Here is a 25,821-nt window from a genome sequence, read left to right as displayed (position 1 = left end):
TATTAAAGGCGTGCGCCACCACACCCAGCAGCATAAATGTTTAAAATAAAATGTTCCATGACTGATTGTACACACATTTGGAAGAGTGACATGTGAGTCCACCCCCTCCTAAGCCAAGTGTCTGGCTAGGGAATCACCTGAGCATCTCAGCCGGGCTCCCATCCAGTCACCTTTTCCCATCTAGTGTCCCGTTTCTTCTCTACACTGACACGGACCCCTCTGCAAACCTAGGTTAGCCTTTAACTATGAACAGTACCGAGGACGCTACTATCGTTTCTCTAAGACGGACTCGTTCTAAAACCACTCATTTAAATCAAAACCCAGGCAGGTCTTCCATCGATCTCAGGAACAAATGAAGCCTACCAGAAGCGAATGGGAAGGTGGCAGGGTGGCAAAATAAACGAAGAGCTGAGGGAAGAAAGCCAGAGGCAAAGCAACTGCTGGCGCGCAAGCTCTGGGCCTCTCTTCACGGGGGCCAGCGCTCACGTTAGAGTCCTCTTACTTAAGCCGGGCGGCGTGGTGGCACACACCTTTAATCCCAGCACTCTGGAGGCAGAGGCAGGTGGGTCGCTGTGAGTTTGAGGCCAGCCTGGTCTACAAAGGGAGTCCAGGACAGCCAAGGCTACACAGAGACACCATGTCTGGAAAAACAGAAGAAGAAGAAGAAGAAGAAGAAGAAGAGGAGGAGGAGGAGGAGGAGGAGGAGGAGGAGGAGGAGGAGGAGGAGGAAGAAGAAGAAGAAGAAGAAGAAGAAGAAGAAGAAGAAGAAGAAGAAGAAGAAATTGTTAAATGCCACTGTCATTATTACTGGACACGACAGGATATTAAAACATGTTTTATGATTATTAAGACACCCTCTCATTCCCATTTCTGAGTTTAGCTTTCTCATTTAAAAATCTTTTTCTCTGACATTAATAATTAACCAGAGAACTAATTTACCCAGATTCTTCAAACTCAGTTTACTTAGAAGGAAAGTGGCTCCAAGAAGGCCGTGTCCATGGGTTTATGTCACCTCCAGCCATGGGCCTCTGGGGAATACTGTGCTTTTTAATTCTCCTGGACAAAACTCGGGGACAGGAACAAACGTGAGTAAAGCAAGCCATCCCGGTTCCCCTAGGCATCTGAGTTGTGCTGAGTGGAAAGGAGGTTGAGCAGGTTGTGTGAATTTGGGAATAACTGTCTCCTTCTGAAATGGTAAATGGACGGTTTCAGGTCCACACGAGAAAGCTTCCCTCGGAAGCATTTTTGATTTGCTCAGTGGCTGATAATGCCACTGTTCTTGTGCGACTACCACCTGCAAAAATAGACCCAAGGACTGCTTATTTTCCTATTCAGCAGAAAGTGAAAACAAGATCGTCAGTTTTCTTGGCATTTATTTCTTCCTTGTCTTTAGTGCTTAGCTTGTGCTTTTCTATGTCTAAGTGCAGTTAAGCCAGAGTAACTCCAATATGGTAGTCTCATAAATCCAATTGTTTTGGATCATAATTTTAACTAAAAGATGTGTCAGATTATTTTATGGTGAGTCTTGAAGCATTCTCACCTAAGGAACAAAATTCAAAACTGTGGTTGTAATTACTTCTACATTCATGAGCCATTTGCCATAAGTTTATTGCTACCAAAATCTTGTCCTTTTAAATAGTGAGGTCTTATGTACAAATATCTAAGTATAGGAAATTAACTGGATAGTATGCCATTGAACTTATTTTTTCTTCCTTCCTTCCTTCCTTCCTTCCTTCCTTCCTTCCTTCCTTTCTCTCTCTCAAGATGCGGTTTCACCATGTTGTCTATGCTCATCTCAAATCATATGCCCATGTGAATCGCTGGCGTCCACCCCGTGGCCAGCTGGTACCTCAGGCATTTGTTAATATGCTGAGCCTCTTCAGTCCATATACGACGACAAGTCTGCGCAGGGGAAGTGACTGGCTGAAGGTCACACCATAGGGAGAAAGGAGCTTTACTGAGGTTTCCTGTTCACCACATCAGTTCCTCCTGACTTTGACAGAAATGCAACCGTAGAAAGGCAAATGTAAAGAAAACGTAGAGCAATGACATAAGCATGCCGCACATGCTCTGAGATTTCACTGCAAGGCCACAGCTACCCCAGGACCAGTACCCAGTCTGCTTTTATTTACTCCTTTTTAATGGACAAGCTCAGGGAGATGAAGCTGGGACCGGAGATTTTTGTCCCCCGGGGTGTTCTGAGCTCCTTCTCTTCTACTGCCCTGACCCTGACTATAAACGTATTTCTTGTATTTCTCTGGAAACACGAGGAAGTACGCCATTTACATTCATCACTTTGTGATTCAGCAAAGAAAAAAAAACTTTGAACCTCATACTAGTTAGCATTCTTTCTGCCATCCTGACAAAATACAGGACCCAGGCACCATAAAAGAGGAATTCATTCTGCTCAGACTTCAGAAGTGTTAGTCCATCCCTGCAGGAATGGGCTGACAGACAAGGCAGTTCCTGTCGCTCAGCTAGGAAGCAGAGAGAGAATGCTTGCACTCAAGGGCACACGCCTCTCCTCACCACCCCGCCCCCCACCCGCACCCCCTCCACCACTGCATGTGATCCCTCCGTCTATGGGATGTTGTCATTATCCACATTCAAGGTATGAAGATGATAGTTATTGGCTAGTCCTCCCTGGAAACAAACCATAGACACACAGATGTGCTCTACAAGCCCTGAGGCTTTTTTTTTCTGTCCAACAAAGATGACGATCAAGCTAACCAGCATAGACACCTTCCTCGTAATAATAGGTTCTGCAGGTGGGAGAAGAGCTTGTACTCCAGCTGAAGAAGCAGAGCATGAATGAATGAATGGGTCAATGAAAGAATGAATGAGTCAATGAAAGAATGAATGAGTCAATGAAAGAATGAATGAATAAGAACAGGTTAGCTTTAGTATTATGAAGAATAAAGGCGAGTATAGAAACCAAAGGCCACTATTTAAAGATATGGGCCGGAAAGGCTCCTTTACAAGGGTGATATATAAATAGAGCCTGGAAGAAATAAGGAAAAGCCATGCGAATGTCTGCAGAAAAAATAGAAACAGCCCAAGTAGTATCCCTGTCTGTGCAAACTCAAAGGACTGACCTCCTGAGAGTGTGAAGAAAAATATTCAAGATGAAGCGTCTTCCTATGCACAGACTGCGTTCCTGCTTCATCAATACAGGCCAGTTTACAGAAAGGGAAGTTACACAGCCAATGTTAAAACACGTATGTGTTTATTTGTGTGTGCGTGGCGGGGGGGTGGGGTGGGGTGGATAGGCATGCATATTACATAGCAAACATGAGGAACCCAGAGGATGCCTAAGAGTCAGGTCTTTCCTTCTACTACCTGGCTCCTGAGATCAGACTCAGCCCATCAGTTAGTGGCAACTTGTATTTCCCTGCTGCACCTTTTCGCCAGCACGCAGCCAGCTTTAGAAAATGTGTGTGTGTGTGTGTGTGTGTGTGTGTGTGTGTGTGTGTGTTTAGCATTCAGTGGTTCATGCCATGCTGAAATCTTTCTGAACAAGTTATGTGTTTACACAGGACCATTAAGTCCTCCTTGGGCCCAGCATCCCTGGGCGGCTGTATCAGGAGTGTAAGAACGTGTGCAATGCAAAGGTTGTGAGCCTTTTCTTTTCCTGTTTCAACAGCTACGTCATTTCAGCACCCAAAGTCTTCCGGGTTGGAGCATCCGAAAATGTTGTGATTCAAGCCCATGGCTACACTGAAGCATTTGATGCGACGATCTCTTTAAAAAGTTATCCTGACAAAAGAGTGACCTACTCTTCAGGCTATGTTAACTTATCCCCAGGAAATAAATTCCAAAACTCAGCAATGGTAACAGTAAGTATTCATCCCTCAGTTTATTTGTGTATTATTGGTAAAGCTTAGTTTGGACACTGATAAAAGTATATTCATTAGTTTTGTTCCACAACTGTGGGGTTATGAGATGGTTAATAGCCACTAGTGATGGGTGAAACACAAAACTCTCAACAGAAAATTTATACTTGTTTTTGTGAGCAAAGTGCGCCCATGCCCACATCCTTAAAAATAAAATAGTCAGCCAGGCATGGTGGTACACACCTTTAATCCCAGCACTCCAGAAGCAGAGGCAAGCAGATCACTGTGAGTTCGGGGCCAGCCAGGTCTACAAAGCAAGTCCAGGACAGCCAGGGCTATACAGAGAAACCCTGTCTTGAAAAACAAAACAAAACAACAACAACAACAAAAAATAGTCTTAGCTGGGTGGTGGTGACACACACCTTTAGTCCCAGCACTTGGGAGGCAGAGGCAGGTGGATCTTTGAGGCCAGCCTGGTCTACAAAGGATAGTTAGGGCCACACAGAAACTTTATCTTGAAAAACCAATAAATAAATAAATAAATAAATAAACATTCTCTATAAAAAAAACATTGAGAAATGAACTGAAAATACTTTTAATGTGAATTAGAAATGGAGAAATATGGTCAGGTGTGGTGGTGCACACCTTTAATCCCAGAGAGGCAGAGGCAGGCAGATCGTTGTGAATTTGAGGACAGCCTGGTCTACAAAGTGAGTTCAGGACAGTCATGGCTATACAGAGAAACCCCATCTTGAAAAAACAAAAAAATAAACAATAAAAAAAAGAAAGAAAGAAAGGGAGAAGCATGAATTGAATGTGCATATGAGCTATAGTATATTACAGCTCACAGAAACCCATGGATGTTTGTTGAATGTTTTTGAATGTTTGATGAACTTCATCATTCTAAAACTGTACATAACTCCTCATGCTATGAAAACACACAACGAATAAAAAGAACAAGTGGATCAAATAACTTTTCCTTTCATTAAGACATTTTACTTCGGATTGATTATAAACAAGATTTTAAATTTTTTAGCATGTTCATTGTGGATACTGATGAGTTTCATAAAGACAAATTCTACCTACTTAATTACTTATCTATCTATCTATCTATCCTCTATCTACCTACCTCATTTAGCTTGGATAAGAGCTTATGAATCTTGTTTTTTGATGAATTTTAATATCAATTATATGAATGTGTCTTTGGGCGTGGATGGGTATGTGACATGAGTTCTGGTATCCATGGAGATCAGAAGTGTCAGGTCCCCTGGGGCTGGAGTTAGAGATGGTTATGAGCCACCTGACTCAGGTGCTGGGAGCCCAGTGGGTCCTTCTGGAAAAGCAGTACCTGTTTTTCACCAGTGAGCAATCACTCCAGCCCAGTCTTATTTATCTCTACATATTGCTCAGGGTTTTTTTTTTTTCCATTTTAAAGGTTTATCTTGTTCATGTTCTTTAAGAAGGTGACATACATCATCACTTGTGTTTTTTTTTAATGTAGGCATTTATAACTATAAAATTCACTCTCAGAACCACTTTCACTGTATCCCCAAGATTATTTTATGTTTTCATTTTTATTTGATTCTGGGAGTGTTTTAACTTCCCTCCTGGTCTTTGATGGCTTGTTCATTATTCAGTGATATGTTGTTCAATTTCCATGACTTTGTGTATTTCCTATAATTTCTCCAGCTGCTGATTTCTAGTTTGAGTTCACTGCCATTGGACAGGATATAAGGAATAATTTCAACATTTTATTTATCTACACATGCTCTATGTTTTAAAATGTGGTTGTGTTTTAGGTAAAGTTCTGTGGGTTACTGAGGGAGGTGTGTTTTCTTCAGTGTTTTGGGTAGAATAGTCTATGGAGGTTTTGTTAAGTTCGTTTGACATGTAGTGTCATTTAAACCTGGTGTTTCCTGGTTGATTGTTTTTGGAGGAGGGGTCTGGTGAGAGTATGTGGAAGAATGCTGAGTGCATGTATCAACCGTCAATAAAGCGCTGTTTAGCCAATCAGCTGGACAGAAGGAGAGGAAGTGGAAGGCGGGACTTTCTGGAGAGGGAGAAAAAGTTGGCCGGTTAGAGAGAGAAAAGGGTTTTGGATGGTGGGAGGAGAATGGTGGGAACATGACGCGGACCGGCCCAGGGGGTCATAGTGGCAAGTGCTTGGAATATATGTGTGTAATAAGGTTTAGAGTAGTTTGTTTAGTTTTTGAGTAGATTAGAATCAGTTCAGACTCTGCCCAGTGAAGTGCTGGTAGCTTTAGAGAATGTTTCAGTCTCCCTGTGTCAGTTATTTGCTTTGTAGGCCGAAAGGATACAAAATACTGTAACAAGAGTATGACACTAAATACAACCACTATCACTGTGCTGACATCAGTCTGTGCCTTCCATCCAGTGGTGTTTGTTTTATGATTCTGGGTGTGCTGATGTTGAGCACACATATGCCTGGAAATGCAGTGTCTTCCTAATGGATTGTTGCCTTAACTAATATGAAGTGACTGTCTTATCTTTTTTGACTAGTTTTTAAGTCCCCCGCCCCCTACACTTGCTTGCTGCCTAGTCCATTTGCTTGGAGTTTCTTTTCAAGCCTTCCACTCTAAGGCTGTTTGTCTTTGCCAGTAAGATGTGTTTCTTGCAGTCAACAGACAGTTAAGTTCCATGTTTAAAATCAATCTGCTACACTGTATCTTTTGACTGGAGAGCTGAGACTATTGCCAGAGTTGTTACTGAAAGGTGTGTTAAACCCTATTTTCTTGTTTCATAGTGTTTGGTGCTTTCCATTCCTTATTTGAGCATTATTGTTCTAGTGTGGCTTATTATTTCCCGTGGCTTCATGAATGTGTTTATCTTTCTCTCAGTTGCCTTTCACAGATAAAAATACGTTGTCCCATGCTCTCTTGGCACTTGGAGTTTCTGTGGAGAAATTTGTTGTTATTTTGCTGTGTTTTATTTTTATAAATGATTCTATGTTTCTGACTTACAGCTTCAAATATTCTTTCTTTGTTCTGCATACTTGGTGTTTTAACTATAGTGTGATGAGGAGAGATTCTTTTCTGATCTAATGTATTTGGACTAGTAAATGCCTCCTATGTCCAGAAGCCAATATCTTTCCCTAGATTTGGATGTTGTTCCATTCTGATTTTGTTGAATATGTTTTCTAGGCCTTTAGCTTGAACTCTTCTATGCCCATGAACTATGAAGTTATTTTTACATGGTGTACCATACATGGTGTATGTTCTGTTCATGTTATTATTTTACTATAGTCATTGTCTGGTTCTTGTAAGTTCTCTGTATTGCCTTTAAGCCACACCTGCCACTTGATACACTCTATTGGAAAGGCTTTACCCTGGCTTTTAAAATCCGTCTTATTGAGGTTTTCATTTCTAAAATTTCAATTTGATTATTTTTTTACTATTTCTTTTTGTTGAATTCTCCTTTCATATTTTCTATTGGCCTCCTTATTTCATTCATGTTTTTGCATTCTCTTTTAATTCATTCAAGAATTTATTCATGTACTCTCTGAGTTCATTGAACATTTTTATAATCATTATTTTAAATTCTTTGGGATTCCATCTAATTCACACTCATTGGGACCCATTTCTGTGGCTTGGTAATTTTGGGATCAGTCATGTTGTGTTTTTTTTTTTTCATGTTTCTTTGTTTCTGCAGTTGGATTTGAGCAACTTGGATTAGGTCATTGTAGATTTTTAATGTGTGTGTGTGTGTGTGTGTGTGTGTGTGTGTGTGTGTGTGTTTAAAATATTTCTCCCCCTTCAAGTGGGACTAAGTTGTAGTAGGGCTGAGTTCTCATTCCTCCAACTCTAGACTGTGGCTATAGCTCAGAGGCGGAACTCTCAGCCCACATGCTCAGGGGACCAGGCACATTCTCTGTTACTACTCTGAGAATAGAATTTTAACTGCAGAAGCAGCCACAACCACTAAAAGCCTGCTGTGAAAGTACAGTAAGAGCACATTAAATACAATCACCCTTTAGACTCCAATAATTTTCGGACAATATAGAATCAAAGACAGCACAGCGTTGACTTAGGAATTAGCAATTAAGAGTAAGAATGGGAGGGAAATATTTAAAGTAAAGTAACTTTAAGTTAAGTGAAGTAGCTACTAGCATTAAAACAACAAAGGAAATGGGGAGACCACCACGCACACACTTGTAGGGCCAGAGGACAAGACAACCTCAGCTGTGGTTCATCGGTTGTCATCAGCCTCGTTTCTTATGGCAAGGTCTTTCACTGGCCTGCATCTCACCAGGTTGACTAGGCTGGCTAGGCAGCAAGCCCCAGGGATCTGTCTGGACCTCATGCTTGCAGGACAAGAACTTTGCAAGTAGAAGGTTTTCAATTACTGAAAGCTAATTTTTCATCATGAAGGGCTTTTGGCAAAATTAATTTGCTCTTCTATCTCTTGTGCCATTTGGTTGCTTCTGTTTATTTGTTGGTTGAATTGGTTGGTTTTTGAGATGGGGTTTCACTATGTAGCCCAGAGTGGTCTTGACGTTGCCCTGCTTCATTCTCAGAGCGCTAAGCTATATTTATTTATTTATTTATTTATTTTTGCTTGTTTTTTGGTTTTTCGAGACAGGATTTCTCTGTGTAGCCTTGGCTGTCCTGGACTTGCTAGGTAGACCAGGCTGGCCTCAAACTCACAGAGATTCACCAGCCTCTGCCTCCCCAAGTGCTGGGATTAAAGGCATACGCCACTACACCCGGTTTATACTGCTTTCTGAATGATGCAATGTGCACATCGTTTTCTGCTTCTAATGAAGCTGCATTTTTGTGGCATGTTTTCTCACCTTTGTGTAGTCACAATTTTGTTAACCAAAATATTTTATTAAAAACTTATTGACCGAGCCTACGTCAATTATAACCCAATTAACCCAAACAGTAAGAAATGAGGATTAATTGACACAACAGCAAAACCTTAAGGATATCAGTCCCGAGGAATGATTCTCTGGTCAGGAGCCGCAGGATTTCTTCCATTGGAACCAGGGGTAACCAGATCTCAGAGCCTCAGCAGGAGCTGGAGCTCTGAAGCATTCCCTCAAGTGGTTTTCTCTAGGAGCATCTTGGAGAGCAGCGATGAACAGCCAAATCTATCCCAAGTCTTCAATCTGCGTAGCCGCCAGTTCTGGACTCATTTATATATCTCCTCCCAGAGTCTGTTCACAGGATCTTTTTCAGCTGGTAGCAATTAAGCTCCTGCATGAGGTGGTTGCTCTTCTAGTGAATTAACATCACCTGTTCTCTTACTGGACCGTTTGATCCCACACTTGGGATCCTAAAGAACAGGTTTCTCTCCTTCACCTTTGAGTCATGCTGTTTTCATTATTATTTTTACAGATACACCCCAAGCAATTGCCTGAAGAAAAAAGCTCAGTTTCACATGTGTATCTGGAAGTTGTGTCAATGCATTTTTCAAAATCGAAGAAAGTACCAATAACCTATGACAATGGATTTATTTTCATTCATACAGACAAACCTGTTTACACTCCAGACCAGTCAGGTAGAGTATAAATCACTTATTTGTGGGAAAAGGCAGGGGGTTCGGCCCTGCCCCCTCCCCACAAAAAAACAAAAGCAGCCCCACCCGCCAAACAAAATCGAAATCAAAATCCTAACGACTTTCATACTTTCAAATACCATTTTGGTTTTTAATTTATAGAGAAATTTCTAAATAGAGTGAAAATTAACGACTACATTTGCTGCATTGTCAGTTATTTCTAAATAGACAAAAAAGCTTCCTCGCCAGTTGGCAGTGGCGCACACCCATTTAATCCAGTACTGGGGAGGCGGAAGTAAATCAATCTCTCTGAGTCCCAGGCCAACCCAGCCTACAGAGCTAGTTATAGGACATGCAAGGCTACCCAAAGAAACCTTGTATTGGGGGTGGGGGAAGCTTCCTAAACACTGTAAAATGCTGTTAGAACGTAAACATATTAAACAAATAGATTTTATTTCAAATAAAATTTTGACAAAGGAGAAATATTTATCATAGATCCATGTTTATTTAAAAAAAAATGCACAGAGTTGGGATTGAATTCTCAAACTGGGAAAAAACACCCAACATGGGGAAACTAGCTGTCTCGGGAGATAGAAGAAAGATCGTGAGAATGTGTGGATACTAACATTCAGTGGCCGTTCATCAGTGAGGGGGTCTGCTGAGACAGTACCACAGTCATGGTACTTCTGTTACAGAGGGAGGGTGGTGCAGTCAGCCTGAACCCCGGGCTTGAGGAAAACCCTGGTTTACACGGAAAAGTATGGCGGCATCTCCTCACGTCCGTGTGTTCGCAAAGTCAGTTCCTCCCTCCCTCCTCCTTGCCGTCACTGACCTTAAAGCACACTAAGGAGGATCTATAAGAGCAGCGGTACATGTGAAGGAGGAAGTGGTAAGATTTCATTAACGAAGCGTTGCGTAAGGTGGTAATGACGTTTTGCTGATGACGTCAGCAGTGATGTGCAACAGAGCCCCTGCTGATTGGCCCAGACAGGAAAAGCTTGGAGAGGGTGAGCATGGTGCTACCAGAATAGTATGAGCTCTTGATTGACAAAAGATGACTGGGGAGTGGGGCGGGCTAGAGAGATGGTTCATCAGTTAAGAGTACAGGCGTTAATAAACCTAGGTTTGATTCCCAGCATCCACACGCTAGCTCACAACTGTCTGTAACTCTGGTCCGAGGGACACCATCACCCTCTTCTGGCCTCTGCAGGCGCTGAGTGAGCACAGCACACAAATACACACTCAGGCAGAGACAACCACACCCGCAATTTTTCAGTTTTTAAAGGCTTTTTAATTGCTTTATTGTGAGTTTCACATCATGCACCCCAGTCCCACTCACCCCCCATCCAGCTATACCCACTCTTTCCATTCGCAACCTCCCCATCAAAATAAGACTCTCTCTCTCTCTCTCTCTCTCTCTCTCTCTCTCTCTCTCTCTCTCTCTCTCTCTCTCTCTCTCTCACACACACACACACACACACACACACACACACATCAACAACAACAACAACAACAACACAGAGAAAACATCTTGCTGTGGAATCTATAGTGTATCACATACCTTCACTTGCAAATGTTCACTGCAATGAGTCATTGGTCTGGTTCAAGGTCTCTGGCTTCTGTGACACCATCAATACTGGATCCTCACAGGGACTCCTCTCAGTTATCCTGTTGTTGCCCTGCGTCATGGAGATCCTGCAGCTTTGCATCAGCAGGACAGGCCTTTTCAGGAGTCCCAACTATTGGCCTTTGTTCTTGCCCTAGGGGCTGGCTCACCTGTGCCTCTGCCACCAGGGTCAGCTCTGCTGAGCTGCTCAGGCGAGGTGCAGGCCATCTCTTCCTAGTGCAGCAGCTGGTGAGGGACAGGGCTAGCTCTCCCTATCTCGTGATCCTGTGGGCAGCTTTCCGTAACCACCCCATGGCTGGGTCAGCTCTCCCACACTCATGGCCTCAGGGCCAGCTCCACTGTGCTGCCTGGGTGAGGCACAGGGCCTGTTCTCAGTGCAGTATCCAGTCAGATGTGGGGCCAGTTATCTCACACACACACACACACACACACACACACACACACACACACACACACAATTTAAGGTGGAAAAAAAGATGATTTTTTTTTATAAAAGAAAAGCTGTAGTCTCTTTTTATCTTTTCAGCTTAATCATACCTAAAATTAAGCATCACCTCACTTTGCCCTTCTGTCGTAGAGGACGCTTCACGGAACAGGTACCATTGGCACTGCCTGTCACAAGGGTCCTCACACTCTAGAGCAAGTATGTAGTCTAGATCCCAGAACCCATGACCTCTCTTGGATGTCAGGGATTCCTTTGGGAATAGTCTTATGTTTCCTTTCAGGACTTGACTCAGAAGATCCAGCATCTTCACTTGCTCTAGTCATAGAAGAAAACAAGAGAACATCTTATAAATGTTTCTCCTTTGGTGACAGTGAACTAAAGTAGTTTAAAAGCAGATGCTGGAGCCATACTCACCAGGGTCAAATTCAAGCATGGATGATCATTGGCTGTGTGATGGTGTGTGAGTTTGCTTCTCCCAGCACCACCTTCCTCACCTGAAGAAGAGACAATAGGACAATTCACCTTGTGAAGTTGTACCAATTAGTGATGTAGGTGGTTACCACCCATGATGGGCACAGAGGTGACAGCCCTGGGCTAAAGGTCTTGAATTTATAAAAAGCAGGCTAAGCAAGCCAGGAAGAGCAAGCCAGGAAGCAGTGCTCCTCCAGGGCCTCTGCTTCAGCCCCTGCCTCCAGGTTCCTGCCTTGAGTTCCTGCCCTGCTTCCCCTCAGGGATGGAGTGTCACCTGAGAGTTGTTAGCTGAAGCAAACTCTTTCCTCCTCAGGTTGCTTTTGGTCATAGTGTTTTGTCCCTGTTGGATTTTGTAAGTAGAAGGAAACATACCGTCTGAGTCAAACTTCCAGTTTTCCACTAGCTATGATAAAAAAAAAAAATCTCATGCTCTTAGCTAACCACACAGTAGCTACTTGGTAAACAGTTACAGATACAAATTATCACACACTATAGCTGTGTTCTCAAAGGCTGTGTGCAAAAAGTTTAACACACTGAATTGTGTGTTAAATTCAATACAAGTAACCCCTTAACCCAGGGGGTTCTCTTTCCTTCATCATTTGTGGATTGTGCATATAGCCTTTTAAATGAGACATATCTCATTAAGGATGACTGTGGAAAAATTTAAAAAATACTGAGCCTGGTGGCATAAACCTGTAATCCCAGCTACATGAGAGGCTGAGACAGGAGGATGGGAGTGAGTTCCAGGCCAGCCTAGGCTGTAGGGAGAGGTCAACGCCAGGCTAACCAATTTAATGAAACCCTCATAGGAAATAAAAAGTAAAAGAATGAAATACTTAAGTAGATGAATATGTATTTGTATATAAGTGGATATAAATAAATAAACGCAAGCCAGAAACCTTGCTTGTCAGTGTCTGATGACGCCTCGTGTTTCTGCAGTGAAACTCAGAGTGTACTCGCTGAATGATGACTTGAAGCCAGCCAAAAGGGCGACTGTCCTAACCTTCATCGTAAGTATTTTCTTTCTGTACACAATACTTTAACCGGTTTATGGAGGGCTCTCCCTCCGTGATCTCATCTTCATGCTAGACTAAATCTTTTGATGTCAGTAAACACTTAATGTGAGCGTAGAATTACAGAGTTCCACCTCTGCAACAGACACATTGAACGCCCTTACAGGCTAAATTAGCACGGGGATGGATACTGACCTAAACCATTGGCATCCGTCCTTGGTTCTACTTATTTTTTTTTTTAAAGCATGCCCACCAAGAAGTAATTGGCAGGGCTGGAGAGCTGGCTCACTGGTTAAGAGCACTTGCTGTTCTTGCAAAGGACCCAGGTTCAATTCCCAGAACCCACGTGGAGGCTCACCACCTCCTTGGACACCAGACACACATGTGGCGCACAGATGTACACGCAGGCAGAACATTTATGCATGTACAATAATGAAATACATCTAAAAGAGAATAAGTTGGCTCTGTTATATGATTTGTATGATATTACTTATTTTTAAGAAACTTAGATTGTAATGACTAATATAGTAATATGCTCAAAATTTACCAGTCACTCAACTGACAGATGATACACAACAGATGTGTGACACTATGATCTTTACCTATTCATAAATTTATAATAAATACCCATGGTTTCACCCAGTTTACCACCTGAGACTTTCTTTTTTTTTTGAGAAATAATTACTACAGTTGGACAGCTGCTCACCTATTAACAGTGGCTATCCTACAAATGACCTACAGGCATACTTTCCTGTGGACTCCTCAAATTTCCAGCCATGAATTCTAATTACAGTAGACAATGCTGAGTTTTAAAGTTAAAGAGTCCACAGGAACTCCATGAATCGATCAAAGAAAGGCCAAAGTCACTGACCCACACACTTGGTGCCACTTATGGGGAAGGCATATGAGAACCTTCGGTAAATGTAATCATTTTAAGGGCTGTATCATGGTTAAAAGGGTTATATCATGGTTAAAATGAATGTACACACACACACACATGCACACGCACACACATACGCACACATGCGTGCACACACACTGCTTAACAAAGTAAACGGTTAAAATACTCCCAACGTGTTACTTTACTTTCGTCCTGTATGTTATTAAAGTCTTTCCTTTTTTTTTTTTTTTTTTTTTTTTTTTTTTAGGCAGGGCCTCACTGTGTAGCCCAGCCTGACCTTGAGTTCACAGTCTTCCTCCTTCGCCCTCCTAGGTAGTGGGATGACAGGTGTGGCCTGTTCTGGGCTTGCATTTAGTTGTGCAATGCAGACAATGACGAGCGACGGCAGGATCTAAGGAGAGGGAGGGAGGTGCCTTCAAGTGAACTGTATTTGTCTTTCATAATCTTTCATGCTTTCATACTTAACGGGGTCATGAGTGCTTCTTGGGAAATAAATGGTTTTTGCAGATCAAAGATTGGATCGCAGTCAGAAACTTTCAATGTGGTTGCTGTGCTTTGAAAGCTGCTAGGGTTTCGCCACGTCTCCCTAAAGCTCACGTGGCAAAGCTCACTCCTCAGTTGGGCAATGATGGGGGGGGGGTGACACTGGGGTATATGCAGGTCGGGAGGGCCCTACCCTTAGGAATGAACTCCAGGTGTCCCCATGGGACTGAGTCCATGTGATAGTGGCTGGATCTGAAAGGTGGCCTCTTGCCAAATTTGCTCACTCTGAACAGTTGTTTATCGTAAGATGAAGGACCTCCTGCCCACCCGATGCCATCACCAGTCTCCAAAGCCACGAGGCTAATAAGCCTCCATCACTTGTAAATTATCCATCTCGGATATTCTTTTATAGCCACAGAGCGTGGACTAAGGGGCGGGTGTCTGTTTCTATGCATAGGATCCCGAAGGAGCAGAAGTTGACATCATAGAAGAAAAGGATTATACCGGAATCATCTCTTTTCCTGACTTCAAGATTCCATCTAATCCCAAGTAAGTTTTTTTTTTAATGTTATTAAACAAATTTTCTCTAAAAAGCACATCTGGAACTTTCGGTTGGTAAGGAGACACACAGTAAGATAGCGCCACCTAGTGTTGGCAGCGTGCCACAGATTCGAAAGTGGGGAGATCTTTAGGGGGACTGCTTCCTGGTAAAGAAAAGAAACCAGCATAGCCCACTGCCATCCCAGATAGTCTCCATTGGGAGACTGAGGCAGGAGGGTATCACGGGTTCATTGTCAGCTTGTGAAACAGAGAGATCTGCTACACACACACACACACACACACAGACACACTTGCATGCACATGCATACACACACAGACACACTCGCATGCACATGCACACACATGCACAGACACACACACATGTGTATGCACACACAGGCATGCACACCCACAAGCACATGTGCGCGCACACACACACACACACTTTCAGTGTGATACATATTTAGCTACCACGTAGCTGAATATTTGAACCCCACTGGGAGCAAGCAATGCAGGAAAGAGACAGAGACCCGACCCCTGCTTCCAAAGGGAGAGCAGCAGAGACGCGCAAGACAAGGGCATCTGCAAAGAGCTTCAGCAGCACTGCAGCCAACCGGCCTGTGCTCGTCTTCCCTGCACTCTCTAAAGAGGAAGTCAGAATAGATGCATTATTCTAAAGTTCTCGTCTTGAAACTGCAGAGTTTCAGGAAGATGGGTAATTTTTAAGTTGTGTCCTTTCTTGAAAATACTGTGTGCTCTATAGTACAGAGTCACGCTTCTTGTCATTACTGTCATTTTCTCAAACTTCGTCTTGTCCCATGGCAGGTTATGTGACTCTATGAGACTCTATTGACTGGTACAATTGCACCTGTCGCCTCATGTAGAGCTGAGCTTCACCTCATCTTCAGGGCAAACGTTTATCTTTGCCAAGACACTGTCTCTGGGTGTGACCTAATACCGTCCCTGCTCTTCTGTATTTTCTTTGTGGTGCTTATCTCAGTTGTATGTATGTATGTAATATGTATGCGTGCACGTATGTATGTATATATGTGTGTGTGCATTTTCTTGTTTCTTTTGAGACTTGCTGTTGGCTTGGTTTTGAGGCAGGATCTCACTCCAGTTCAGTTTGTCCTGGAATTCATTCATTCTTCACCCCAGACTGGCCTCAAATTCCTGTTGATCCCCCTGCCTCAGCCTCCTGCCAGTGCTGGGATTACAGGCAGGACTGGGGTGCCTGCCACACTCTTGCCTTTGTAGCTTCCTGTTGATTGGAAACTCCGTGAGGGTGGCCCCTGGCCTGCACCCCTTGTTGCCTCTCCACAGTCATTAGGAGAGCTACTTGGTAGATCTTAGTTAACTAATGCTGATGATAACTGTCATGTGCACAGGTAATAGACACAGTACAGACACTGACGGCATGGTCTCATGTGACCAGATGAGACCCAGTGACTTGTCTCATCAAACTTGCTTAGTATACAGACACATACAGACACACGAGGATTCAGACTCACGTGGACTTGACTCTACGAAGACTGTGACTCGTGTTGTTCATTTTTTTTAATCCTCTATTGCTTATTCTAGTACTCAGTAAGTATTCTGGGATGGAGGTTATTAACTAAGTAAGTAATTTTCCTTTTTAGATAAACCATACCTCATCTCCAATCATTATTCTGTTTATGTAAGGTGTAAACTTTATCATCCATATGAGCAGGGCCTGTGCACTTCGTGTTTCTAGAGACATGGGTTTCCTAATATATTACAGATCGTACTATCATGTTAGCATCATTGAGCTAAGTAAATTCTGAGGTTGTCATCAACCCTTTAGATCAAACATAACAAAACTGTATTTAGATAAAATACTTGAAAAAGAATACAATATGTGAAAATCTAATAAATAATTTTTATTATCAAAAGTACTCAACTATTTCTGTTTATTGCTTTAGAATCCCCCCAAAAAATATTTACTTATGCCACGCATGTCTATTTGTATTCTAACATCTTTTAAATGGGAATTAATTAAATTGCCTATGGCCAGATTAGAAGTATCTAATGACATCTATTCTTTTAAATATTGTGCTTCCACAGGTATGGCGTATGGACAATCAAAGCTAAATATAAGAAGGATTTTTCAACAACTGCAACCGCATACTTTGAAGTTAAAGAATATGGTAATCTCTAATATTATTATATTTTTATACCTAATAGGGGTGTGGCAGTACCTGCGGCATGGCTGGAAGTACTGGAAGGGGTCGAGGGTAGAGAGATCACAGTGATTGTTTGAGTAGCTAACATTTAGTTCTAGCTTGCCTCGCCAGCCTCAAAGAAGCCAGCCAACACGCCTGGGCCATGTCCTTCATGACAGGGCTGGAAGAAATGCGGTCCCTTGAGGAGTTTGACTTGTTAAAGTCCTTTCTAGAATTATATAGTCCTATGAGAGACAAATAATTAGAGACAAAGTGAGTGGAGCCTGATAAAATTCATTTAGAAATTGGACATATTTATATTTCGAGATTCGTCATATTACTGGAGCATAAAGTAACTTTTTAAAAGGTTTTTAGAGGGGCTGGAGAGGTGGTTCAGAGGCTAAGAACACTGCCTGCTCTTCCAAAGGTCCTGAGTTCAATTCCCAGCAACCACACAGTGGCTCACAACCATCTGTAATGAGATCTGACACTCGCTTCTGGCGTGTAGGCACACGTGCAGGCAAAACACTGTATACTTAATAAATAAATAAACAAATCTTTTTTAAAAAAAGGTTTTTAGAGGCAGGGTTTCTCTGTGTAGACTTGACTGTCCTGGAACTCACTCTGGAGACCAGGCTGGCCTCGAAGTTACACAGATCCACCTGTCTCTGCCTCCCTGAGTGCTGGATTAAAGGTATGTGCCACCACGCCAGGCTATAAAGTGATTTATAAGTATGTTAATTTCCCATTTCTTGTAGGAGTTTACTCTAGCAGCTATGTGCTATGTTATCAGACTGAACTTCTCTGCTTAAAGCCATTCTTTATCTCCTCGGGGGACTCATAAAAAGGGTAGACAGATGCGCAACAGCTCACAAAGAACAGGGGACCTGGTGACAAATTCTGCCCTCGTGGAACTCAGCCTTAAGGATTGAGCCCCCAGTAACTCGTTCTAGCTGACCCCCCACCCCCACTCCTGTGTGTTCGCTGCTTTCTGCTCGCAGGCATATTTTGCCTGTAGCTTACCACCCACAGCTGCTCCCTTCTGCTCATCCCACTAGGCTCGTGCCCAAACTACTGCAGCAGCCTCTCTGGTCTCGCCATTTCTAAACTGTCTTGCTTAGCATCAGTTAAGTAGTCTCGAAATGAAAACCATCGTATTGCTCACACTGAGGAACGCCGCCGCCGACTAACTCTTTATTCCTCTTAAAATGAACTCCAAGTCCTCAGCTGGCGTTGGCCCCTGCCTGTTCCTCCTTTGGCCTCACTTTCCACAGCTTTGGAAATATTACACGTGGTGGTTTTCCGTTTCCCTCCTTGCCCACTCAACTCCACTCGTGCCTCGTGTCTCCATCTAACACTCACTAACTCGGAGAGCCTTTCTCTGGATTTGTTTCCTAGGTAGGACCTCAGTGTTCCTTCCTATTCGCCACCCGATGCAGAGTCCGCGCTTATTTACTTCCGCCTGCTGTAGTTTGGTTTCCGTGTGATAATAAACTACTGCCCTGGGTTACTGTTGCTGTGGCGAAGCGCCATGGTCAGAGCAACGTGGGCAGGAAAGGGTTTTTTTCAGCTTATGCTTCCACATTACAGTTTATCAGTGAAGGAAGTCAGGACAGGAACTCAAACAGGGCAGGAACCTGGAGACAGGAGCTGAAGCAGAGGCCATGGAGGGTGTTGCTTACTGGCTTGCTCCTCCTGCTTACTCCGCCTTCTTTCTTATATGGCCCAGGACCCAGAGTTTCAATAGGACCAGCCCAGGGATGGCACCACGCATTATGGACTGCCTCCTGCCCCCACTGGCCACTAACTGAGAAAATGCTCTACAGGCCTACCTACAACCTAATTGTCTGGAGGCATTTTTCTCAATTGAGCATCTCTCCTCTCAAGTGACTGACTGTAGCTTATGTCAAGTTGTCGTAAAACTAGCCAGTTCTTCCACCTTCAGCAGATGGGGACAAATACAGAGACCCACAGGCAGAGGTTACTCAGAGACTGAGAGACCTTGGCACACACAGATCTAAGTGGGATGCCTCCATCAGATCGCTCCCCTCAGAGCTCAGGGAACCCTGTGGAAGAGGAGGCAGAAGGAAGAGATGGAGGACGCCAGGAAAACAAGGAAATCAACATGAGATCAGCCCAGATGGACTCATGGAGGCTGAGCGGGTCTGCACAGATCCTCTGTGTAGACAGTACAGCTTTCAGTTTAGTGTTTTTACTGGACTCCTAAGTCTCTGCATGAGTGGGTCTCTGATTCTTTTCTTTTTTAATCTAGTAGTACTTTTATTTATTTTTAAATTTTATTAATGTATTCAGATTACAACTCAATTGTTATCCCATCGCTTGTATCCTCCTGCTCCCTCCCTCCCTCCCACTTTCACCCTATTCCCCTCCCCTAGGTCTATGACCGAGGAGGACCTCCTCCCCCACTATATGGTCATAGGCTATCAAGTCTCATCTTGGTAGCCTGCTTATTCTTTCTTTGAGTGCCACCAGGCCTCCCCACCAAAGGCACAGATTCTTGTGCCTTCTCTAGGGCCTCTTTTCCTTTGCTGGGTTGCGTCGTCCAGCTTTGATGGGATAGTTTTTGGTGTTTTTTTTTTCTTGTTATATTTTATTTTGCTATATTTTGTTATTTGTTACAAGCCTGTTATTTTCTTTTTTGTTAATTTTTAAATAATTTATTCACATTACATCCTGACTGTTATCCCCTCTCTCGTATTCTCCCATTCCCAGCCCCCTCCCTTCCTCCCCCTCCCCATGCTTTTCCCCTAGTCCTCCAACAGGGGGAGCCCTCCTCCCCTACCACCAGACCCCAGCCTCTCAGGTCTCATTAGGATAGCCTGCATCCTCTTCCTCAGTGAACCACCAACACACACACACACACACACACACGCGCGCGCGCGCGCCACAAGGCCGCTCCATCAAGAGGAAGTGATCAAATCACAGGCACCAGGGTCCATGTCAGAGGTAGTCCCAGCTCCCCTTACCAGGGGATCCATGTGGAGAATGAGCTGTCCACTGGCTACATCTGAACAAGTGTCTAGGTTCTCTGCATGCCTTGCCCTTGGTTGGTGCAGCAGCCCCACCCCCACCCCTGCCCCATCCAGATTCATTGGCTTTGATGGTCTCTGGGCCCTTCTATCCCCTGACTCTTCCACACAACTTTCCGTGCTCTGCCCAGAGTTTGGCTGTGAGTCTTAGCATCGGTTTTGACCCCGTGCTGGGTGGAGTCTTCCAGAGGACCTCTATGTTATTTCCTAATGAGAGACAGAAAGTGAGTGGATCCAGATGGGAGAGGGGAGAGGAAGGGGGCGGGGCCGGGGGCGGGGACAATGACACAAGACTGGAAGGAGTGGAGGGAGGGGAAACTGTAATCAGGAGTATGAGAAGAATCTATTTTTAAGGAAAGGGGAAATCCCAACCAGCCCAAGTACTACGGCTTACGCTTCCAGGTCAGAGTTCATCACTGAGAGAAGTCAGAGTAGGAACTCACGCAGGAAGCTGAAGCCAAAACTATGGAAGAACACTTTTGGTGGGGGTGGGGGGCTGTATTTTGAGACAGGGGTTTTCTGTGTAGCCCTGGATGTTCCAGGACTCACTCTGTAGACCAGGCTAGCCTTGAACTCAGAGATCTACCTGCCTCTACCTCCTGAGTGCTGGGGTTAAAGACGTGCACCACCACCTGGCTTTGAAGAACATTCCTTGCTTGCTTACATGCTCATGTTTAACTAGATTTCTTACACAGTGAAGGATCACCTGCCCAGGGAATGCTGCCACCCACAGTGGGCTAGGACCTCCAACATCAATTAGCAATCAAGACAACTCTATGTTAGCGTGTTAGCGCCAGAGCTAACGATAGCTCTTAAATATTGGGTAGATTTTATCCACTAATGAAAGGGAGATGCTAAATATACCCACATTTTCCTTTCTTACACAAGGTTAAGAGAAAAAGACACACACACACATACAGAGAGAGAGAGAGAGAGAGAGAGAGAGAGAGAGAGAGAGAGAGAAACATAGACAGAGAGACAGAGAGACAGAGACAGAGAAAGACGAAGACAGAGAGAAATTCCTTGTTCTTTTGTTCTGTTTTTAAGGAACTTCTACTCTACTGGAAGGAGACATCTATTGTCCATTATAACTGCTATAATCAAAATATAAACAAGTGATTTGGGTGTATCAAGCCTGGATTCACTCTGATTTGGAGAGAGAGACAGTTTATCAGAGAGATCATTCTTGTTGTTGTTGTTGTTGATGATGATGATGATGATGATGGAAATGATGATGATGCTTTATTCATGTGCCTCTTGCCCAGTTAGAAAGCACAGCTGCCTGCTGTGCTTCAAAGGCTGCTCTACTTAAATGGTGACACCATCTCTTCAATTCTGTTTCCAGTCCTGCCACGTTTCTCTGTCTCAATCGAACCAGAAAGTAACTTCATTGGCCATAAGAATTTTAAGAACTTTGAGATCACTGTAAGAGCAAGGTAAGATCACGGCTTTCTCAGACTAACTCCATTAGGCTCTGGTTCGAGCTCAGAGTTGTACAAAGTCAGCCTGTGACCCACTGTGCCCCGTGACTTTGGCGATGGACAGAGGACACATCGACACATCATGCTGACTGACGGTCTATTTGCCTGTCCTGAGTTAAGCTTAGAAGGCAGGAAAAAAAAAAACATGCTAAAGACTGAAGCTCATGTGTGCATTCATAAGCAACTCAACTTAGGATATGGAGACTGATACAGAGTGCTTCGCTTACCATCCCATTTTTAATATATTTCAATTAGTTATTTGAAAATTACGCACGTGCATGCCATGTCTTTTAATCGTATTTACCTACCACTTTTCACATTGCTCTGGCCAAAGTGAAAAGGGGCGTGTCATTTTCCCCTTCCTCTTCCTGGTCTGCCTAGGTGTTCGGAGTCCACAGCCGTGTGCTGCCATCTCCATATTCCTTCCTTGCCAGGATGTGCACTGCCTTCTTATATCACAAAGCCTTAACCTACTTTTAAAAACAAAGACAAGTTCTCACTATGTGGCCCCCTGCTGGCCCGGAGGTCACTACATTGATCAGGCTGACCCTGAACTCAGTGTCGGGGTTAAAGCCATCTTTTTCTCCCTGTGACCCTCTAAGGGCGAAGCAGAACACTGGTTGGGGCAAGTGTATCATGTGCCTTCTATAACTGCAAACCGTCAGCTCTTACCCATATATATCACCCACTGTAACAACGGTAGGAAAACGACTTTCTGATATTGTTCAACAGGTATTTTTATAACAAAGTGGTCCCTGATGCTGAAGTGTATGTCTTTTTTGGATTGAGAGAGGACATAAAAGAGGATCAGAAGGAAATGATGCAGAGGGCAATGCAAGTCAAAACGGTAAGATGTTTGCTCAGGCCGGGCGTGGTGGCGCACACCTTTAATCCCAGCACATGGGAGGCAGAGGCAGGCGGATCGTTGTGAGTTCGAGGCCAGCCTGGTCTACAAAGCAAGTCTAGGACAGACAAGGCTGCACAGAGAAACCCTGTCTCGAAAAACAAAACAAAACAAGCAAACAAAAAGATGTTTGCTCAGGTCTCGCCTATGTGAGGAGGCATAGTACCTGCAAAGCCTCTGGCCCAGTCCCACAATCTGGACACCTGCAGATAGTGAGGCTTAAATTCCCTGTTGGCATCTATTGCCCTAAGGAATAAATTCCTCCTTTTGTTGCAATAAATTTGTATGGTTTGGCCTAAGAAGGCTAAATAACGACAAGAAGTCTGAAGCGTACTTTTAAACTGTCAGCACTACGTGCTGGGCAGAATCTAACTAAAACAAATCTACCCGTAAAATAAACAAACTACTCAAAACCTCTTAACGTACATATACCCCAAGCACTTGCCACTTTGATGGTGCTAGGCAATTTCTCTCCTCATCCTCCTCCACCTCCCTCTCTTCCCCTAACCAGCACACTTTTTCTTCCCTTCTCCCCAGAAGTCCCGCCTTCCACTTCCTGTCCTTCTGCCCAGCTGATTGGCTAAACAACGCTTTATTGACTGTTGTTACATCCACTCAGCATTCCTCCACAATTCCCCCTTTTAGTCTAATAAAATTTTTTAAAAAGCCTTTTACCTATACATTTATATCATTACCAATATACATACATAAGAACCACAAAACAATCATTATATTTATGTTTTACTCATAATGTATCACTGTCTTCAACCCCATCAGAGACTTGAGAAGGAATAAAATTAATTAGCTGAGTAAATAGGAAGTGCAGGTTATCAGCTTCAAAAAAAAAAAAAAAGAAAGAAAGAAAGAAAGAAAGAAAGAAATGACAGAGACATTTTGCTGCCTGAACAGTCACTCAAAACTTTCTAACACGTTGGAGCATCATCTTCAGCCTTCTGGCCCAATATATCTGACAGATATGTTTGTGAAGCAGGGACTATTGAGGACTTGCCTATCCTGTCTTGGCAAAGTTTGGCCGTCAACTCCACCTGCATCCAAGCTTGCCCATTTCAGGCAGAATTCTGTCTGCGGCAGAAAACAAGGTCTGAAGCCATCTCCATAAGGAGGTTCCTCTATGCTCATTACCTTCTTTGAGGCAGGCTGGGTGTTGCCAGGAGTCAGTCTGTCTCATTTTCAAAGAATCCTCAAAACAATTAAAATTTCTTTAAATGCCATATTCTGTAGGTCTCTGAGGTTTTTGAAGACTTAATCTAAATATTTTACCTTATCTATTAAACCTAGGATATATAGTCTTGTGATAAATTTGAATAGTATAATGATTAAAAATAAACTTATTTTACATCAATATCTAATATTCTATACCAATGAATTAAAAATATACTTGTGAGTAACCTTTAATGCCTTAAGTTGAAGATAGATTCAATAATCTACCATTTGTCCCATCATTCCTATGTTTCTATATTCGCAGAGAAGAATCCCTGAGTCCAACCTCATTCTCTTTCTGAATAAAATCAATAATAACACAATCAATTCCTAATGAAGATAAACATCCATAGCCCAAAGCCTTATCCAACCCCCTTTAAGGGAAATGGGACAGCGTTCTCTTTTTAAGGCTTCTTCAGGCTGACTTGGGACATAATAATACCTATACAGGGGCCCAAATAAAACTGGGAAAATTGTTAAACAAGCTATAGATAGCATTTTTGGTCCAGTCTCTAAATGTTGAGAAATTCAGGCTTAATGAAAGTTGTTACAGCCACTCAGCATTCCTCCACCGTGGAGCGAGCTAGCTACAGAAATGAGCCATATCAGTGATCTCTGGGCTTGATTGAGAGAGCCTGACTCAGCAAGGAAGGTGGAAGAATGATCCAGCATACACTGATGTCAACCTTGGGCCCTCATATGCACATGCATCCACCCATACATGCAAAGAAACCCACATACGTACAATGCTCATACAACAAGCATAACATACACACATGCATGCCAAATGGAAACAGAAAACAAATAAACTGCCCTTTCTTTGGCACCAGCCTCCCTTGCCAATCAGTACCATGCCATCTTTTCCTTTTCTCAACTTAACATATACTCTCTTACCCCCAGGTCTCTGCTCCTTCCCTCCACCCTTCCTGACTTCTCCATGCCCAATTCCTTCTCATTCCTTATGTTCCAACACTGGCACCTTTTCTTTGGGACGTATCCCTGACCACCTGAACACAGTTGGCCATCCTATGTGCTCCCTAGACTGCAAGTCTCTCTTGTTAAAGCATGTTTTGGCTTTCTTGCAGTGTAGCTCTCAAATTGGCATGGAAGGCATTTAACCCATTGGGAGATTCAGCAATGCCAAGAACTACTTATAATTGTTTTTGTTTTTGTTTTTGTTTTTGTTTTTCAATGAGGGTGCTGTGTAGATGCTGCCGCTAACATCCTTCAGGGCACAAAGTACCCACGGAACGTGAAATCTGTCCATGATTGTTACAGTCATTTTTAATAACCGTGTTTCTCTTAGTTTCTCTCTTAACCAGTCTATCACACAAATACCTGAGACTCTTTTATACTTGTTTAATGATATGCTTCACAGCACAAGAACTGAACAGTTATTACTTGCACTTTGTAGCTTTCCTGCTCCAGTTCCTCTCTCCTGCACCTCTGCCCTTGGCTGAATTCCCTACTTCCTCTTCTAACTCCTCCTCCCCTACCTGGCAGGAAGTCCAGCCTTATTCTCTTCCCTGCTCAGTGATTGGCTGTAAGCTGCTTTATTGGCATATCAGGAAACAGTTGTGGAGCAGTGTTTACACAACATTAAGACAGGAGATTCTCAGAACAAGGCTTGCAACCAGATATGGGGGATACAGAAATCAGCATTTGAGTTACACAATAACCTTATGCCTACATTTAAGGGCTGTTTAAATCAGTTACTGGAACTGAGGTTAAAGTGTTGTTCTGTTTTCTCTTATTTAATGTTCTCTATATTACACCACACATGACGCTGGGTCATGTCCCTCTTGTGTACATTTGCACATCCATTTTGCATTTTGCTTCTGTTAGGGTATGTAGCTTCTGTTTTTTAAAAGATTGTTTTATTAATTCAATATGTAAATTAAGAGACTTTTTAAAATTCAAGAGTCTGCTTTAAGCACTGATACTTAAAATAACTGAAGACCAGGGATGTAGCCCAATGATAAAGTGCATGCCTAGCGTCCATGAAGTCCTGGATTCAATGCCAGCATCAGTCAATCAAGCTGAATCAGACAGAAAGGCCTGCCTTCCTCAAGCCATTTTCAAATAAGAAACATTTTTTTAAAAAACTAGATGAGAATAGTATCTTTTGGTAATTCAACAATATAATTAGTAA

General features: G+C 43.2%; 1 protein-coding gene across 1 annotated transcript in view; it reads left to right on the top strand.

Annotated features, from left to right (window-relative positions):
- The first annotated feature begins 979 nt into the window (after positions 1 to 979).
- LOC311607672 (complement C5) overlaps positions 980 to 25,821 on the top strand; it is an 82,751-nt gene continuing 57,909 nt past the window's right edge. Inside the window, exons 1-8 of the mRNA XM_084799622.1 lie at positions 980 to 1,085; positions 3,644 to 3,836; positions 9,191 to 9,353; positions 12,833 to 12,903; positions 14,748 to 14,839; positions 16,916 to 16,998; positions 21,409 to 21,499; positions 22,277 to 22,391. Of these exons, the coding sequence (XP_084655748.1) occupies positions 1,006 to 1,085; positions 3,644 to 3,836; positions 9,191 to 9,353; positions 12,833 to 12,903; positions 14,748 to 14,839; positions 16,916 to 16,998; positions 21,409 to 21,499; positions 22,277 to 22,391 (888 nt within the window). The 5' untranslated portion in view covers positions 980 to 1,005. The remainder of the gene's footprint in view (positions 1,086 to 3,643; positions 3,837 to 9,190; positions 9,354 to 12,832; positions 12,904 to 14,747; positions 14,840 to 16,915; positions 16,999 to 21,408; positions 21,500 to 22,276; positions 22,392 to 25,821) is intronic.

The sequence above is a fragment of the Acomys minous genome, assembly GCF_964271855.1.
Source record: "Acomys minous genome assembly, chromosome: 10".
In the NCBI taxonomy this organism is placed as follows: Eukaryota; Metazoa; Chordata; class Mammalia; order Rodentia; family Muridae; genus Acomys; species Acomys minous.
This window is presented reverse-complemented; position numbering and strand designations above follow the sequence as displayed.